Genomic DNA, 20,495 nt, shown 5'->3' with positions numbered 1-20,495 from the left:
CCGTTATGTACCAGCTATATTTCCTGCTTCAAAAAGATTATAGTCCGTGGGGTGCTTGGGACCTGTTTGTACATTTCCAGTGTTTATTCAATAACTTTAAAAAATTACAGAAGTAATTTACTGGTTTAACAAATATGAATGCCTTCTGTATGCTAGGCACTGTTTTTGATGCTGAGGATTAAGTAGTGGACAAAATACCTGCTTTCATGGAGCATATATTCTAGTGGACGGAAGACAGTCAATAAAGAAGTCAATATATAGTTGATCATTTGGTCATAAGGAGCACCGTGGAGAAAAATAAAGCAGGGAAAGAAGACAAAGGTTTAGGATGAAGATTGGGTTGGAGTTTAAAATTATCATGGTCAGGAAAATGTACCCTTGAGAATTTGTTAATGGAGCGTATTCCTGAAGGAAGTGAGCAAGTGACAGGCAGCTGTCTTGGGAAGAGTATTCAGTCAGAAGAAAGAGCAAATGTCGGGGCCCTGAAGTAGGAGAATTTCTGACCTGTGTGAGGATCACCAGGCCAGTATGGCTGGAGTAGAGTGAATGAAGAGGAAGGGGGAAGGTGGTAGGTGAGAAGGTCAGAAGGGTAAGGGACCAGATTTTGTAGGGCTTTGTAAATCATTGTAAGTACTTTGATTTTACTCTGAGTGAGAAGTGAAGGTACTGGAAGGTTTTGAACGTAGGAATGAGGTGATCCAACTTAGCTTTTAAATGGTTTGCTTTGCCTCCTGAACTAGGAATTGACTCCAGATCTAGGGCAGGGAGACTGGCAAGGAGACTATTGCAGTAATCCAGGTAAGTGAAGATGATGACTGAATCAGACTGGTGGTTAATGGAGAGAAGGGGTTAAATTCGGGATATATTTGGAAGGCAGAATGAACAAGATTTGCTGATGATTTGGATGTGGCGTGTGAAAGAAAAAGATATCAAGGATGGACACAAGGTTTTTTGCCTACACAGCTGTAAGTTTGGGATTGGCTGTCAATTAAAACCCAGATGTATGAAGAGGAAGTTTTTAAAGGGAAGAGGACTCAAGAGCTTGAGCATGTTTAAGTTTGAGATGCCTTACTGTCTCCAAGTGGAGATAGTAAATAGGCAGTTGGATGAATTGAGTCGGGAGGTTTCAGATTGGAGATCTACACTTGGGAGTCATCAGGTTGTAGATGGTGGTAAATACCATGGATGAGACCTCAATGGAGTGAATGTAGAAAGAGAAAAGATCAGAGTATTAAGCCCTGGGCATTCCTGGAGCAATTGCCTGGTCAAATAGTACCAGCAGTGTCAAGAAAGGTGATTAGTTTGGGATTTGTTGATGTGGAGGATTTTGGTGACCTCGACAAGTAGTTTAGGTGCAGAGGTGGGGCTGAAAGCCTGGCTAGAGTGGGTTTAAGAGAGAAAGGAGAGGAATCGCTGTTAGTATGTATTAGGGTAGGGGAGCAGAGAAATGGAGTGGTACTTGGAAGGGAATGCTAAGTCAGGGTTTTTTTTGTTTTTGTTTTTTTTTTTTTAAGATGGGAAAAACTATATTATCCTGTTTGCTGATAGAACCAGCTGGTGTAGAGGAGGAAAAAATTGGTGAAGTAACACAGGACAGACTCACTGGACTGATATTTCTTATCCTTATAGAAAATTTAGCAAATACAGATGAGCTAAAAAGATAACAACCCTAATTTCAATACCAGAGAGAATCAGTTAACATAATATAGATCTTCCTTTTTCATTTTTCTTTTGCATATAGATATAATATGTATTTTAAAAGCAAAACTGTATGCTTTTTTAGTGTAATATGGTGTTATGATTTTTTCTTTTTATTTACTAATATTTGGAGTCTGTTCATCTCTTAAAGTGATAGTCCTTTTTAGGACATATTGTAATTAAGCCACTAACTTGGAAGAAGCACTAAACTTTTAGAAAAGTGAACAACTGCAGTAATACAAATGAAATTATATGGCTAAATTTCAAATTATCGTTAAATTTCACACTATTGTTTTTCTGAATCATATTTCACAAGCATTTAAAACTACTAAATTATATGGAGTATCTTTAATTTGCACCTCATAGAAGTAAAAGAAGTTAATAAGCACTAAAAGAAGTTAATAAGAGGGGAAAATGGTTAGATTGTCTGACGAGGATCATTCTGATCCTCTGATAGAAGAGGAAGTGGTAGGGGGCGCCTGGGTGGCTCAGTCGTTAAGCGTCTGCCTTCAGCTTAGGGCATGATCCCGGCGTTATGGGATCGAGCCCCACATCAGGCTCCTCTGCCGGAAGCCTGCTTCTTCCTCTCCCACTCCCCCTGCTTGTGTACCCTCTCTCACTGGCTGTCTCTCTCCCTGTCAAATAAATAAATAAAATCTTAAAAAAAAAAAAAAAAAAAAGAAGAGGAAGTGGTAGGGATGAAAGCTTTAGAAGAAGTCTGGGTAGTTGCTAGAGACAATGGGGAAGGCCTATTGTCCTGACAGAAAACCAGGAAGACTTGTGGGATGATACTGAGGGCTTGCCTAGTGGAGATTAGAAATCATTGATTTATACTGTCAACAACAGTCTGATCTTTTTCTCCAGTGGCGCTCAGCAGTCTTTCATAAATATGAAGAAAATGGGTCAATTCATGTAGCAGGATTGTGGTTTAGCTAGGTGGGTGCTATGAATGACAGTTCGGCAAGAAGTTGAGGATGTTGATAAGAAAGATGTTGAAGTACTTAAAGATAGTATCTAAGCTAGAGTGGGAAAAAACTAATGGTAGTAGGGGGCTGATGGGAAGAAAATAAATAGAGTGTCAGGGGACTGGAAGTGTTTAAGAAGTCAAGGAATAGGTGTTGTGGGAATAACTAAGTGAGACTCCTGGAAGGATAGGAGACTGATCAGAAAGAGAGTTGTATGAATTGAATGTTAAAGTCACTCAGAATAATCACCAGTGGCTAAAATGTCTTAAAGGAGTAGAAGAGTGGCAAATGACAATAGCAAGGATAAAAGGAGTAGTTAAGCTCAGTGGTATTTATTTTTGAAGATTTTTTTCTATGGATGCACTCAGTATCAGAAATAATAGATTTCTTCTGAGATCCTCCCTTGCCCCTTATTTAGCAACAGTGAAAATCATTGTTTCCTTTACACAGTGACTGTTAGAAAACTTAGAGCAAAATTTATGGTGTATGACTAGCAAGTATAGGGAGCTTTGTGGCGTATTAGCCTTATTACTCTTGCTTTTATTTTAATTGCCTTATTTTTCCTTTCCCCATTAAAATTTTACAGTGTTGTTCTCTATTATGAATAATTGAATATCCCCCTTAAAGTTGGGGAACAGGACTGTACATAAATAAATATATGTAAGTAATTGTAGGAGACAATAACAGTTACTTTTGATACTCGCTGCTCCTACTCCATGCCGCCATCACCATAATTGTCAAACCTTTATTGAATGGCTTCTCTCTTTTGCCTCTTCTTGGATTGGGGGACACAAGCCAGCATTGTAATAGTAGTAATAACAGTAACAATACCTTGTATTTTTAGAGTACTTTCATTTTCTATGGCTTTCTGGCTGTCTATCCCATATGCCTCAAGAATTCATAAGTTCCCCAGTCTTCATAGTAACATACTGGTCCTGTCTTCTGTCCTTCCTGTGGAATCTTGGTGACAGAAGTAAGTCTAAATTCTTTCTGTTCAAAACCATCCATTGTCAATAGACTTGATACTCTTTTTTTCCCATCCTTAAACCTCATGCTGCAGACATCTTCAGGTCCTACTTCACCCAGGCCTCTTTTGCCTTAATTATTTGAGCCAAATGCATATAAAACTCTTCTGTTCACAAGTGTTATGGGTATGGATGGCCTTTTTACCCCATCTAACTCTGTATCCTATTACTTTCTCATCCAGATACTCTTAGGTGAATTCACTTGTTTTGGATTCCACCTTCAATTTCTATAGGACTCCATGCCTACATACTTCTACTATTTCTCCTTTTTTTGACTTCTATTATGATCCCAGATGTGCAATTATCTGTAGGGTCTCTTAGTTTCCAAAATAGAGAAATAGTTTACATGTTGTCTGAGTTCATGGGTGCTCATTCTTCCTTGGCTTTGGAACTCCAGGACTTTTACATTTGTTCTTTGAAAGCATGTTTCTATTGATCATGTATCAGTTTGCATAACATTTTCATATTTTTTTTCACAAAGACACAATTTTAATAGTGTCTTTTATGATGGTGCAGTGTTTACTAAATCATAAAAACTGTTTTAAAAATGTATTGGGTTGGGGCTCCTGGTGACTCAGTTAAGTGTCTGCCTTTGTCTCAGGTCATGATCCTAGAGTCCTGGGATCAACCCTCCCTATCAGGCTCCCTGCTTAACGGGGAGCCTGCTTCTTCTTCTCCCTCTGCCACTCCCTCTGCTTGTGCTCTCTTGCTCTCTCTCTCAAATCAATCAGTCAATCAAATCTTAAAAAAAAATCACAATCATTACAACATGGGGCAGATAACTTCATATTTGCCTAACAGTGTTCTCATTTAAATTTAAACTAATGGTTAATACATTAAATTTTGTTGATGAAAATTCTACATTCACATATTTCATAAAAACCAGGGCTAGGAGGGCCTTAGAAAATTCCTAGTTGAGGTGTCAGAACGCTAACATTAAGAAAAAAGTTAGTACTTGCCTAGTGTCAAATGGAATAAGGAGTGCTACAGGGTTCCAAGGAGACAATGGTCAGTGAAAGCTGGAGCTGCTAGAGAGTAGGACTTTGATGTAGGGTTTGATACAAGGAAGGAAAGGATGAAGAGTATTCTTTATTTATTTTTAAGATTTTATTTTTAAGTAATCTCCACACCCAATGCGGGGCTCGAATTCACAACCTTGAGATCAAGAGTCATATGCCCTATCGACTGAACCAGCCAGGTGCTCCCAGGAGGAAGGGTGTTCTTAGTAGGATATTCACCAAGAACAAAGGTAACATATTGTGCCTTTTTTTTCTGGCAACAGTGAGTGAACCAGTGTGGGTAAAGAGGGGAGTTCCTGGAAAGGAGCCGTGGAAAATTTGAGAAGTAGTTGTTAGAGTGTGAAGAAAATTGGACTTTAACTTCTGTTCTAAGAACAGGAGTTGATGATTGCAAGTGATTACTGCAGCGGGGTTTTGGGAAGATTAATCTGGAATTGTATGGAGAATGAATCAGAGAAAAGAAACTGGAGGCAGAGGGGACCATAATGGCGGTTGTTACAAAAGTCCAAGAGTAATATGATAATGGTTTGGAGTCTGTTGGTGTAAGTGGGTATGAAGAGGAAGGAAATTGTGAGCATATTATGAAAGGGGAATTTAGAGGTCTTATTCACTGGATTTGGTTGAAGGGAGGAAGGAATCAAGAAGTTCAGGTTTTTAGCCGCACTAGAAGAATGTGGGGACTGTTAACTGAAATGGGGAAGTGTTGAGAGGACATTTGGGAAGGAGAAAAGACATTCTCATTGGTGATGTTGGACTCTAGTTAAGAGAGATCAGAACTGTCAGTGTATATTTGGGAATATTTTGAGGTGAGAGAGCAATACATATTGTCTGTGACTAAATGCACTTTTCATTAGATTTAATGAAGTTCTGTCAAAAATCTGTTCTGGAGCTATGTTTGTGGTTATTGGAAAGGTCAATATAACATTTGGGAATGAAAATATTTGGGAATGAAAATATTTGGGAATATTTGGGAAGGAAAAAAAGGTAAAATCATAGTATCTAAAGAACATTATCCCCAAATAGTGTGAGCAGTTAGATTACTAAAGAAATACAAGTGACTTCTGTGCTAGTAATCAGAGGAATGCAAACATACTTCCTACTTTCATGTATGAAATAATAGTGACCATAAAGAGTAGTTTTTATTATGTTTTTATGTGGCACACTGAAAAGTGGGCAACTGTGTGTCATTGTCCAGAATTTTTGTTGAAATCTTACCTAGTTCTTGAAATCCAGAAGCATGGGACACTCTTCTGAGTATATAAAGTCACAGCCTTTGGGGGCAGTAAGAATTTCACAAACACTTTCATGTACTTTTAATAAAGTCAAAATAGATGACTGTTATTTAATAGTATACATGTTATAGAAATGCTAGGGTTAATTGAAAGTAAATAAATTAGAAACACATAGTTCTTACAGTTTCTGGCTATCTAACAATATCAACAATTATAAAATAACAGATTGGATACTTGAACATTTCTTTAAAGAGAAAATGTGGTTAAGTGCCTGGAAGTCAGAGGTGTTTTTGTTTACACACACAAACACACACCGACACACACATACAGAGTGCTGTATATACTGGTACCTTTTATATTCCTTAACAGATGATTTTGGATCATAGTGATCGCAAATGATTTTTTTCTTATTTTCTTTAGCATTCTTAGTATTTTGAAACTTTTCATTAATGTAGTAAAAATTATAAAAATTCTGAATATAATTTTGTCAGTAGTGTGTGTTTTATATTTCAAAAACTTAAAATCTCATGTGGAAATAGTTTTATGAAAATGGCAGTTAGTTATAGATGATAATCTCTTTTCAAGAGATGGCAGAATTTAAAATCATGTAAATTTAGGTGATTTGTACTTTTAGATTATATTCCTGTCAAATAGGAATTTGTAGGACCTTTTTTCTGTTTAAAGGCCTACATGGCCCGCATTGGGAAACGTGATTTTTTAAAAAAGTATAAAAAATACATAACATTGAATTTGTATCTTAACCCCACCTACAGTTCAGTAGTGTTAGGTATATTCACATTGTCATATGATAGGTCTCTAGAACTTTTACATCTTGTAACACTGCCATGTGACTTTTAAAAAACTAAATTTTTTAGTGAGATTTTCAAGTGCTTCAGGGACAGAGCTTATCTAAGGCAGAGATTGCATTTGGTTTCCTCAATTCCCTACACAGAAGGCTGATCCAAACTCATCAGATGGAAAACTTGCCTTCTGTGGCCTTGGAAAATTGTGTGTGTGGTTTTTTTTAATCTAGCTTTGAGTTGGCATATCTTATTAACACAGTTGTAGAACATTTACATTTATTCTACTATAGTTTATGAATTTCTTGGAGGAAAATCTAATACTAATACTCAAACTTGATGCACATACTGACTCTTTGGCATGTCTGTGTTTATGCCCATCTGTTACTGTGGCACCATGCCCGTTATTGTGGTGGCATGCCAATAGCATTGAGGCATGTGAGCCAACAAAGATGAATTGTTTGGATGGAATACACTATTCTGTAATACTAATTAATTTTGAGCTGATGAATCTACATGAGATAAAGTTAACCAAAATATAGTCAAAGTAATGTCAGTGAAAATAAAATTTATTTTGACTTATACAGAAGTGTATCACAGATGTTTTAGACTACTATTGAGAATAGTTAGAATTAGTGTTCATTACGGTTCCAGTGATCAGTTTTCTTTTCATAAAAATTGTGAATTTAAGAGAAAAAAATATACAACAGTTTTCTTGTGGTAGATTATAGATTAGAGAGGAAGTACTGTAGCACTGTCGGTTATAGATTTTATTCTTACAGGATATTACTTTATAGTCCTTGAATTATAACAGAAGTTGACAGCAATGTGGTAAATGGGAAGAATGTTGGATTTCAAAACAAGACTCAAATTCAATCGCTTGCTTTGCTGTTCCTAGTTCTGTGTGGTATACCTAAAAGCTGTGTGAGTTCACAATTTCTTATGTCTGTATAATTTTCTGCTTGTATGCTGCCCTTGTATTTTCAGAGCTTCAATTTCCTTATCTATCAAGTGGGAATAATAAAGCCACACATGTGTCGCAGAGACTTTGTGGTTGTAAAATAATATGGTATCATAAGTTATAGAAAACAATACTACTGTCAGGTAGCTAAATACATCAGTTATACATTAGAAATGCAAGGCATATTAGTGGCAAGGTAGTCAGTAATGTAGAAAATACATAACTCTCATTCCATACCCTCAGAGATTACCACAATGAGAAAGTTCTTATATATCTTTCCAGGAAATTTTTTTTTTTTTAAAGATTTTATTTATTTATTCGACAGAGATAGAGACAGCCAGCGAGAGAGGGAACACAAGCAGGGGGAGTGGGAGAGGAAGAAGCAGGCCCATAGCAGAGGAGCCTGATGGGCTCGATCCCATAACGCCGGGATCACACCCTGAGCCGAAGGCAGACGCTCAACCGCTGTGCCACCCAGGCGCCCCTTTCCAGGAAATTTTTTTAAAACCAAGTGATAATATGTGTACTGTTCTTTTATGTATCTTGCTTTTCCTTTGATACATTTTGGAGGCCTTTCCATATTAGCATTTGAAACTATTTCAGTGTTTTTTAATCACTATGTAATATTTCCTACTATTTCCTTTATTTAATTCTCATTTTGAGGGGCATTTGACTTCAGTTTTTGTTGATTATAAGGAATACTGCAACATAAGTTTTTGCATATGTTTGAGAATTTATCTATTTGTAGTAAAAATTCCTAGAAATAGAGTTGTAGGTCAAAGGTTATTGCATTTTAAATTATGATAGATATTGCTAAATTACCTTCCAGATGGGTTGCACCAGTTTTCTCCCTCCACCAACAGTGAAGTCTGTTTCCTTTGCATCTTTGCCAGTACTGGGTACCATCCAATTTCGTAACATTTCCCAGTCTTATAGGTGTAAAATGTTATTACATGGAGTCTTCATAATTGTGGGTCTATTGAGTCTTTTCCCTCATATTTATTGGTTTATTCTTTCAGTGAATACTTGTAAATGTCTTTTATCCATTTCCCTGTTGGTCAGCTCTTATTGATTAGTAAAGGATTCTATATATTAAGAAAATTACTCATTTTTGACTTAGCTTATGGCGTTTTTTTTAGTGCGAAAGTTTTAAGACCTTCCATGTTCAAATTTTTCCTTTCTTCTGAGACTCCCCCAATCTTTTATCTTTTATAGAAAGTGGCATTTTTGGTTTATAGTGCTCTTCAGCAGTGAAACAACTTTTCCCTGTGCCAACCAATTTTTTGTCTTAGCACATGTAAACTTAGCTGGTTCAGTGCTCTGTGAGATTTTCTTTAAAACTTTAAGGATGAGTTGTCATATTCTAGAAGACATTCCTAATATCCCGAGCAAAAGTGAAACACCTTCTGCTGCCAAGAAAGCAAGTGCTGAGGTCATTGATAAAAGGTTTGGCAAACACGGAGACTTGCTGTGATACATGTATGGCATCATGGTTTTTAAAACCTGAATGCATGGGATGTATATGTAGAATATGTAATCCTAGTTTTTAACCTTTATTGGGGTCATGGGACCTTTTGAGAATCTAGTGAAAACTTGGAGTTTTTCTCTAAGTAACATGTTAGTATATAGCAAATATTCATTTTTTCTTTGAACTGATATTTATTGTGTGCCTTTTGTGGGCCTCTAAAGAGTTCAGTGTGCTTGAGAAAACAATCATAGCTTTCATTTATAAATCCTTTGTAGACCTTCTGTTGGATCCTCATATATCCAGGTTTGTTTCTGCCATAGTATCTGCAGAATTCCTTTGGTTGGCTCCTTCTTGTTATTTGAGACCTCAACTTAAATGATCACCCCACCCAAAGAGGACTTTTGTGATCACCCAGTCTTACTTTATTGCATTACCCTAATTTAATTCTTTCAGTACTAATGTATGGTCTTTCTGTCTACTTTTATGTTTTCCTTCCTTTCCTCCCTCCCTCCCTCTTCTTTTCTTCTTCTGCCATTTCTGTCATTCTCCTTACTCCAACCACCCTGTGTTCAAACTTAGAATGTAAGTCCCAAGAGGTCAGGGATCCCAGTATTTTGAACAGTTTCTGGCACATGTGAATATTGAATTAATGAACTTGCTAGGCACGGTAATAAGTGCTTTACAATGACCTCATTAAGTCTTCATTACAATCTATTCGAAGTAGATACTAACCTTAAGTTTTGTTGATTTTTCTCTGTAGTTTACTTTCTATGCTATTGAATTCTTCTCTTATCCTTTATTTTCTTGTTCTTTGAATTTAGTTTGCTGTTCTTTTTCTTGCTTCTTGAGATGGAAACTTAGATTTTGATTTGTAATCTTTCTTTTATGTTGCATTTAGAAATAAAAATTTATGTCTAAGTACTGCTTTAGCTGCATCTCATGATTTCTGAAATGTTGCAGTATCATTAGTTAGTTACAAATTTTTTGTGATTTCCCTGATGATTTCAATTTTTTTGGCCCGTAGGTCAAAGTGTGTTGCTTATTTTTTCCAAACAACTGGGTATTTTCTAGTTATTTTTCTGTTCTTGATTTCTGGTTAGGTTCCACATACTCTCTATGATCGAAGACCTTTGAAAATTTGTTGATATCTTATCTACTGTATAGTCTATTTTGGTAAATATTCTGTGTGCACTTGAAAAGAATGTTTATTCTGCAGTTGTTTTGTATAGTGTTCCGTGCATGTCAGGCTAAGTTGGTTGTGCTGCTTAGATTTTCTAAATCTTTATTAAATTTTTTGTTTGTTTGTTCTGTCAGTTACTGAGATGTGTGTTAAAATTGCCAGTCATGATTGTGAATATCTATTTTTCTCCTATTAGTTCTGTCAGCTTTTATTTTATAAATGGAAGCTATAAATTCAGAATACATATAAATTGGATATAAATTTGGAAATACTTTATCTTCCTTTTGAAATGATGCCCTTTTATGTTCTGATAGCAGATCCTCAGCTTTTATTTGTTTGGAAATCACTTTATTTTCACTTTTAGTTTTGAAGGATATTTTCTGTGGGTATAGAATTGTATGTCGGACTTTTTTTTTTTCTTCCTTTCAGGCCTTTAAAGATGTTATTCCATTATCTTGCCTCTGTAACATCTGTTGAAAAGTTGGCTGTCAGTATTGTTGGTCCTTTTAGGTCAGGGTTAGCAAACTATTGTCTGCCTGTTTATATAAAACATTTTATTAGAACCCAGCCATGCCTATTTATGTGTGTATTGTCTGTAACTGCTTTCATTCTGTAATGGTACATTCAGTAGGTACATCAGAGATGCTGTGGTCTGTAATGCTTAAGTTATTTATCATCTGGATGTGCCTGACTGGCTCAGTTGGTAGGGCCTATGACTCGATGTTGGTGTCATGAGTTCAAGCCCCATGTGTGGTATAGAGTTTACTTAAAATTAAAACAAAAACAAAAACAAAAAAGCACCAACCCCCCCCCCCCCCCAAAAAAAAACCAGGGTTGCCTGGGTGGCATAGTCAGTTAAGTGTTGGACTCTTGTTTTCAGCTCAGGTCATGATCTCAAGGGTCATGAGATTGAGCCCAGCATTGGGCTCCACACTCAGTGCAGAGTCTGCTTGAGATTCTTCCTCCCTCTCCCTCTGCCCTTCCTGCTTGTGTGCATGTTCTCCCTCTCTAAATAAATACGTCTTTAAAAAAAAAATCTTGAAAAAAATAAAAAACAAAAATTATCATCTGGCCCTTTACAGAGAAGGTTTGCAGACCTTTTTCTTATGGAAATGTCTTTTTTTCTCTGCATACTTTTAAGATTTTTCTCATTGTCTTTGATTTTCATCAGTTTGACCATGCTGTGCCTATAGCAGTTTTCTTTGTTTTCTTCAGGTTTTAAATATGTGGATTTATGCCTTTCATCACTTCAGAAAAATTCTTAGCCATTGTCTCATGAAATATTGCTTTTGTCCCATTCTCTCTACCCTCTCTTTTTGGGGACTTTTAATTAAGAGGTATGTTAGATATTTTGACTGTGTCCCACATCTCTGCTGCTGTGTTCTATGCTTTTTATTCTTTTATTTCTTAGTGCTTTAAATTGTATATTTTTCTTTTGAGCTGCCTTCAAGTTCCATAATCCAGTCTCCTGCAATTAATAGTCTGCTGTTGGGGCGCCTGGGTAGTGCAGTCGTTAAGCGTCTGCCTTCTGCTCAGGGCGTGATCCTGGCGTTCTGGGATCGAGTCCCACTTTGGGCCTCTCCCCTGGGAGTCTGCTTCTTCCTCTCCCACTCCCCTGCTGTGTTCCCTCTCTCGCTGGCTGTCTCTCTGTCACATAAAAAAAATCTTTAAAAAAAAAAAAGTCTGCTGTTAAACCAATCTAGTTAGTTCTTAATTCCATATACTGTGTTTTTCAGTTCTGAATGTCTTTTGATTATCTTGTGTAGATTTTACTGTTGACTTTATCATTTCATCTCTTTTGTCCTTCTTTTGCTTTATTTTCCTGACTATATTAATTGTAGTTATTTTGTCTGATAACTATAATATCTAAATTACCCATGGATCTGTTTCTGTTTTTTTTTCTTTAAAAAAAAATTTTTTTTTTTGGGGTGCCTGGGTGGCACAGCGGTTAAGCGTCTGCCTTCGGCTCAGGGCGTGATCCCGGCGTTATGGGATCGAGCCCCACATCGGGCTCCTCAGCTATGAGCCTGCTTCTTCCTCTCCCACTCCCCCTGCTTGTGTTCCCTCTCTCGCTGGCTGTCTCTATCTCTGTCAAATAAATAAATAAAATCTTTAAAAAAAAATTTTTTTTTTGTCTTTTGTTCTTGTTTTTAGCATGCCTCGTAAATTTTGAGTCATATGCTTGATATTTAGAATAAAAACGTGGATGAGGTTCTGGATGATATCTTCTTCCAAAGAGGGTGGGTTTTTTTTTTTTTTTAATATTTATTTATTTGAGAGCGTGGGAGAGAGCACGTGCATGCGTGCGTTTGTATGCATGAGTGGGGGGAGGGGTAGAAGGAGAGGAAGAGAGAGAATCTCAGACAAACTCTGTGCTGAGTGCGGAGCCTGATGCAGAGCTCCATCTCACGAGCCTCAGATCATTATTTTAGCTGAAATCAAGAGTCTGGCACTCAACCGTCTAAGCCACCCAGGCACCCCAATTTTAGGCCTTTTACAGCCTTACCTGTTTCACTTTTTGTAGAGGCCACTATTAGGCAACAGTCTTGAGCAGTGGAAACCTGAGCAAGGTGTAAAAGCCCACAACAACCACTGAGCTGGATGCAAACAGGCTCATTAAGCAACTCACCTTGAAATAGCCATAGGCCTTAAAAAACGAATGGGTTACTTACAACCAGGCACCATTACCAAAAAGGGAAAATTCCGTATGTTCCATACCTCCTCGCTCTGCCCTATAGCTGTGGCCTCTCACCACCACCTTGTGGCAGTTAGTCTTTCCTTTGCTGCCCTGTCTGCTCCTCCCTTGCAGTGTATTGAATAAACTTCTATCTCTCTTCTGCTTTGGGTGAATTCTTCCACCGCTTGCGCCGCCAGCCTCCCCACAGTTTTCTCAAACTCCTAAAGTATACCCTTACTCTTCTCTTGTGGCCCTTCTGTGATCTTAATTGAAAGGCTGGGGTATATACCACCCCTTGTACTTTCGAGAGACTTACATTCCAGCTTCTCTACATAGCAATGCGTAGTTGCTGAAATCCCTGTGCAGGTATGTAACCTCTTCACCATTGTTTTCTGTTGGATTTCCTGGAATCATGCCCTGTGAAAATGTAGATGAGTACTTGAAGGGATTTTTGTGTACCTTTTTACTGTTTCTCTCTTCTGTAATTTTGCCCTTCAAGTTCCATTTCCTTTATAGCTATGAACTTCAACATTTGTCACCTCGGTCTGTTAAAACTGCCATTTCTTGTTGAGTTCTAGTCTCCCAAAGGGCAGTTTGGGAAATATACTCAGGGAAAAAACTAGTGTGAATAAGGAGCTCACTTTGTGTGCTTCTCTTCTTTCCAGGATTTTGCTCCTTAAGTCCTGCCTGCATTGATTGCTCTCCAGTGCCTTCAGAAAGTTACTTATTTCTTCCAGCTTTTGTAGTTATTTTCTGTGGCAGGTTTAGTTTCCTACAGAACCATGGGCGGATGTGGAAGTCCCTACAGTGTATTAAGCCAGAATGATTCTGTCACATGTATTAGATCATGACTCTCCTCTAGTCAAAGCCCTCCAGTGGTTCCCTTTTTCATTTGGAGTAAACATATTATTTACTCCCCGTTCATCGTCTCTTGCCTAGAGTGCTCTTCCTCCCTGCCCCTCACTCCCAGTATCTGCATGGTTAACTCCTTTACTTGGAAATCTTTGTTCAGATGTCTCTTTATTTAGCTTACTCTGACCACCCTCTTTAAAATTGCCTCCTCCGTTCCCTCCTGCGTTCTCTTCCCTCTGCTCTATTTTTCCCTCATATCACCTCATGATTTAAAATTTATTTATTATGTTTGTTGTTTTGTCTCCTTTAGTTATTAGAATGAAAACTCTACAAGGGCAGGGACTTTGGTCATTTTTGTTCATTGGTATGGCACAAATGTAAATGGTAGGCAGATGAGAATAGAATTACAGAATCTAAGAGGGGAGGGAATTTAAGATGGAAGAGTAGTGGTCAGTTGTATCAAATGTAGAGGAATAATCTAAAAGTATTCATGAGATTTTTGCATGGATTTTTAAATTAGGAAGTTATTTGTTACCTTTGTGAGAGAAGTTTTAATGGAGGAGTAAGAGAGAAAAAGATTACCCAGGGTTGAAGAGGTGATTATAGCAATTGTACACTATTCCTTTTTTAGTTTTGTGAACAATATAGGAGGAAAAGTTCATATTTACTTGGATAATTTATGGTTACTTTTTTAAGGGGGTTAATAGATGGATGATTAGGTAGCTGGAGGTTTCTGTTTTACTTACTCTTGTATTTATTAAGTCAATACTTTGTCCCCAAGGGAAGTATAGGGCATAACTGAACTGAAAGTTGCTAAGTTACTAAGCTTTCATATTGTGCACATAAATATATCATGAAGGCCATTCCCTTTAGCTACTTAGCACTAGAAAAAAGTAAATTCTGACTCTTGTTCCCAGCTATTTTTTGTGCATACCTATTTATATGTACAGTGTAACACTTTGAGTAGAAACATTTTTCATTTAAGTGGTTCGTAAAGCATGCAGAGGTGCCTATGTTTTAGAATTTTTTTTCTTTTTTTTTTTTGGCAGGGCTTGAAAAGGCCCACCTTCCTCTCAAAGATTTGATGTATCCTTTGGGGGACATACCTCCAATTCAAAATTGCTATTCCATATTACTTTTCCCAATCTGTCATTCCTGGATTTAAGTTTTAGGTGTTGCTTTGTATGGTACATGACGAATTTTGGTGAATGTTTTGAGGAAAAAGAAGTTGATTGTGTGTATTGCAGTGCTTGCAAACTGATGAAAGACCTATTTTTTTTCTTTCAAATTTCCAATCTATCATGGTTGGATCTTCTGTAAAATACAGTAAGAAATAAATTACTAGAAAAATGGAATGAAAGAAAGCATGCAAAATGCAAGCCCCAATTTTTTATTAGATTCAAAAGATATAGAACATTATACTGTTGAATTATTGTCGAGTTTCTAACTTTGCTTGCTCTTATTTTCTGTACATATTTCTTAATGGATTAGTAACAAAATTTGTGGATTGGTCATGGTTCTTGGACTGGGCTTTCTTGGATCACATGGAGTAGCACTGATGCAGTGTATGATGCTACATAGTCTTCATCATTCTCTTAATTTACATTGTTTTTAAGAGGAGTGAAAGATTTAAATGAGTTATGGATTATAGACTTCTTATTATTTATTTTTGAAGTTTATTTTTTAAGTACTTCTACACCCAACATGGGCCTCGAACTCATGACCTGAGATCAGGAGTTGCATGCTCTTCTGACTGAGCCAGCCAGGTGCACCTGGATTATAGATAGATAGATAGATAGATAGATAGATAGATAGATAGATAGATTTTTAAGTACTTCTACACCCAACATGGGCCTCGAACTCATGACCTGAGATCAGGAGTTGCATGCTCTTCTGACTGAGCCAGCCAGGTGCACCTGGATTATAGATAGATAGATAGATAGATAGATAGATAGATAGATATATTTATTTATTTATTTATTTATTTATTTATTTATTTAAGAGGTAATTTATGCTATGTTAAAGCTCTCCTACCTCCTAACTTCTTATGTATAACTGGTAACATTTTGCTTTTTGATTATAGTTGATGTTTTTTACTGGTGCTGAAATGGGAGTGACTTTCTGGTAATAGTAAGATTTTCTCTAATTCCAGTTACATATTTTCCTTGAAACTGTAAAAACATATATTTTGAACATGAAAGGAAAAGTTATACCACGTATCACCACAAGATGTCACTTATGTAAAAATAAAGTTGGTATCCTAGTACTCAAAGCTGGAAATCTGCAGGTCAGTAGGTAAATGACAAAGCAGGTAAATTAAAAAAATAAAAAATTGAAACAAGTATTGGTTTTCAGCAGTCACTGAAAGTATTGCCTGAAATTCAGCATTATTTGAATCAACTCTCCTAATGTTTAGCAAAAAGAATTTCTTAATTTTTAAAAGATTGATGCAGTAAGTGATATATGTTAATAGGCCGTATTTGAATCCAAAAGGAAGGAGGTAAACCTAAAATGACTCAGTACAAGTGTACATATTTTGAGGGTAAATGAGGTGTGGGTTGTTGTGTTTTGTTTTGTTTTGAGGTGTTTGTTTTAACTTTCCCAAACCTTTACTGTTTTGGTGACAAGCAAAGAGGGATTTGAGAAGAAATATGTAATTTATATCAGAATTTTCAGTAATTTTCATGACATATCTGCGTGAAGTTGAATTTGAATATTTTTTTCAAGTTGAAACAGTGCCTGGGATATTTCTAAAGTCTTCTCTGAACCTCAGCTATCTGCCTGTGTTAACACAAAAGATACTTATATTTGTTGTTGAAGACTGTGTTAAACATGAGCAGCAAAACCTTTGGCTTTAATATTGGGATCTTGTTTTCTTACTTTTAATTTGAGTATGTCAGTGCCTAAAAGTGATTGGGAAGGGGACTCTGGCCTCTCAAGCTTAAAAGGAATAAACCAAGTTTCCATTAGGCCATGAATAAAATTACTCCTAGGGTTGGAGAGGTTGGGTTGTCCTAAAATTTGGCACTTTATTCTTCATTGCTCACTTCTCTAACACTGGTGGAAAAGAATGGTGGAAAGCTCTTGGGGAAAGTTTAAGGGGGCCAGAGACGAGAAAATGAATTTTCTTTTTTCTTTTGATACGTGTATATGTGATCACATTTTCTATTTATTCCCTATCTAATTATTTCAGTTTTTTGCTTTCTTACCCCAATAAGATTTTTAAGGTTTTTTTGCGAAGGGTTTAGATTTTTCATTTATGAAAGTATACCTGGTCGTTAAGTAAAAGAGAAAAATAATAACAAATAGAAGGAAAATAACAAAAAATAGAAAGAAAAAAAAAACCCTCATGTGTGGTTCCATTTTTTTAAAAAAAATTTTCTTTGTCTACTTCTCTGATTGAAGCAAACTTCTCTCTCTCTTTTTTTTTTAATTTTTCAGAGAGAAAGAGCACAAGCAGGGGGAGTGGCAGGCAGAGCAGGCAGAGGGAGAAGCAGGCTCCCTGCTGAGCAAGGAGCCTGATGTGGGACTCGATCCCGGGACCCTGGGATCATGACCTAAGGCAGATGCTTAACTCACTGAGCCACCCAGGCGTCCCAGTTCCATTATTTTTAATATTCCCTTTTCGGTTACCTTTGTAGTGTAGAAGAGTGAGAAGTTTTAAGAAGGGATTCTAAATGTAATCCAGTGAACATTTATAGTATTTTAATATTTGGTAGTTGTATATCCTCAGATATAGTTTTTATGTATTGCTTTCTGTACTACTTTTATATTTTCTAGCTGTATATTTAGAGAAAAGTCAGTGTTTTAATTATTTAACTATTTTTGTGTCCCACTAGTGGTCACCATTGTATTTAATTTTATGAGATGCTTAGAAAGGAAGAGTATTTTTTTTTCTTCCATAATTTCATTGCCTCTACTCCTTTTGGGAAAAAGAAATGTACTTGGCATTTATATATATATATATATATATTTATATATATATTTAGTTTAATATATATATTTTAGTTAATATATATATATTTCAGTTTAATATATATATATTTATGTAATGACCGTTTATAACATTTACCTTCTGTATTAGTTTGCTGTGGCTGCCATAACAGAAAGAAACAGACTCTGTGGCTTAAAACAAATTTATTTTCTCCCAATTTCTGGAGGCTAGAAGTCCAAGATCAAGGTGGGCAGTTCTGATTTCTTCTGAGCCCCTCTCCCTGCCTTGCAGATGGCCACCTTCTTGCTGTATCCCTACCTGGTCATCCCTTTGTTTTTGTGTGTCTGTGTCCTAATCTGCTCCTACAAAGACATCAGTCATGTTGGATGAAGGTCCATCCATAGTGACCTCATTTTGGCTTAATTACTTCTTTAAAGGCTCTGTCTCCAAATAGCCACATTCTTGGGGTTAGGACTTCATAGGAATTTTGGAAGGTATACAACGTAGCCTGTAATAACACCTGATTGATCATTCATTATTGATAAGTGCTTACTGCATACATTAGGCTTAAATTTGTAAAGTGTGCAAAAACTAAAGTTAGTAGTTTTGTGTCAGGGCTTTCTGTGTGTAGTTAAAGAAGCTTTTCTCATCTACTCTTAGGCCTAAGCTGAGATGCAAGGGTTTCTCATACTTTTTGGTGATTGAACTGTTTCATGAAGTAGCCATGTGGTGTAAATTTTTTTTCTTTTTTCTGCCGTTTGTTGTGAAAAGTATGAAAGCTTGCTAATTATAAACTAATAACTATATAAGGAGTTAATTACAATTTGTAATAATACAGTCTTAGTTTCCTGTTAATTTCTTTGAGAGGATTTTGCTTTGATGTACTAAAATACAGTATTTAGTGATTTAAATCCTTGAGTAAGCATGAATGAAGCTTAAATGTAATATCTTGATTTCTAAGTGTGTAAAATGGTGGCTTATCTGATCCCTCATAATGTTTTTCTCAGAAATAGATATGTCTTTTGGTCTTCTTTTGGAGAACTCAGCATCTTATTCACACATGTGAATAAAACATTATGAATGTTTTTAATATCAGCTTTATAGAGGTACAATTTGCATTTAATAAATTATCCACCTAAAGATTGTAATATATCCACCTTTCCCTTTCTTGATCTTAATGTACAGCAGCCACTAATCTTTCTCCATTTCTATAATTTTGTTATTTCATGAGTGTTATATAAATGGAATAACAGTATATAACCTTTTAGAATTAACTTTTCTCACTCAGCGTATTTCTTTAGAGATTAATCAGAGTTATCTTATGTATCAATAGTTTACCTTCCCTGCTGAGTGGTATTCCATGCTATGGATGTACCACAGTTTGTTGAAGCATTCATCCATTGATGGACATCTGGCTTGTTTCCGTTTTGCCTAGTAGGAATAAAAGCTGCTGTGACTACCTGTGTGCAGGTTTTTGTGTATCAGTTTCCATTTCCCAGAGATAAATTCCCAAGAGTGAAATTACTTGGTTCTATGGAAATTACAGGTTTAGTTCTATAAAACTGCCCAACTGCCAGGACATCAAAGCAAAATCCCTTCATGTTTATGTTTTTTGTTTTTTGTTTTTTTGGCAGAGGACAGGTAGGGATTAAAAAGAGATGGTGTGAGTGACAGTCTTTCTTTAATGAGTGTTCTTTCTTGAGAAAAGAAAATTCTTACTTTTTGGTTTATGAAAATATTTTAGTGGTGACTCAAGGATTTTTCTTCTTTCTTTTTTTTCTTTATGATTATGCAGAGGAGATTTTGAGATGAGAGAATCTTTATGCATATGTTCACATAGATATTTTGCCCAGAACTGAGGTACAATTTTATATTTTTGTATGATTGATGGGCTTCATTGCAGTGTAGCACTTTGATATTTATGGAGTAGATGAAAAAATATATATTTAATTATATATAAGAATGCAGTTTTATAATATTGTTCCTCATTCTAATTTTTAAGAAATATATTTTAATAGCTATATAATGTAAAAAATCGAAATATAGAATTCTTTTTCTTTTCTTTTCTTAGGAATGAAGATCTAAAGCAAATGTTGGAGAGCAACAAAGATTCTGCTAAATTGGATGCTATGAAACGGATCGTTGGGGTAGGTGAAATAGATCATTTCAATTTTGGAAAAGGGACATATAGTGATTATATTAAATATGTGTTAAATAATATATTAAATACCAAATCAAACATCTCATTTGCCCTTTATATTAACTTAGTATTTCCTGTCTAAAATGTTTTGGAGGAAGTTTGGAGAGTCATGTTTCAGATACTTGAGTTTTGTTTTTGGGTTTTTTTTTTTTTCAGAACTTGAGTTTTAATTCCATCTTTTCTGTGTTCTAATTTCCCTATCTCTAATATCAAGGTATTTCTCCTCTGAGATAGAAAGAGCTAATCATTTTGAAGACAAAATAAGATTATATATAACAATATTTTGACTTCCTTCATAGAAGGATTCTAGATTAGCTAAAGGATTTTCTTGTGTCATTTAATGGCCTAAAAATTGTAAGCATTCTTCTGTGTTTCATATTCCCTTACTACCAATAGCAAATGCTGTATTCAGTTTAGTATCGGAGAAGTTCTTTTTTTTTTTTTTAATTTTATTTATTTATTAGAGAGAGAAACAGAGCACAAG

At 35.9% G+C, this 20,495-nt stretch overlaps 1 protein-coding gene across 3 annotated transcripts in view; it reads left to right on the top strand.

Annotated features, from left to right (window-relative positions):
- The window catches only part of AP3B1 (adaptor related protein complex 3 subunit beta 1), a 248,578-nt gene that overhangs the window by 9,503 nt on the left and 218,580 nt on the right, over positions 1-20,495 (top strand). For all 3 annotated transcript variants that reach the window (XM_044384102.3, XM_026498740.4, XM_057307051.1), the window contains exon 2: positions 19,883-19,958. In XM_044384102.3, the coding sequence (XP_044240037.1) occupies positions 19,883-19,958 (76 nt within the window). The remainder of the gene's footprint in view (positions 1-19,882; positions 19,959-20,495) is intronic.

This window comes from Ursus arctos, unplaced genomic scaffold, assembly GCF_023065955.2.
Source record: "Ursus arctos isolate Adak ecotype North America unplaced genomic scaffold, UrsArc2.0 scaffold_5, whole genome shotgun sequence".
Classification (NCBI taxonomy): Eukaryota; Metazoa; Chordata; class Mammalia; order Carnivora; family Ursidae; genus Ursus; species Ursus arctos.
Note: the sequence above shows the minus strand (reverse complement) of the source record. Positions and strands in the feature narration are given on the sequence as shown.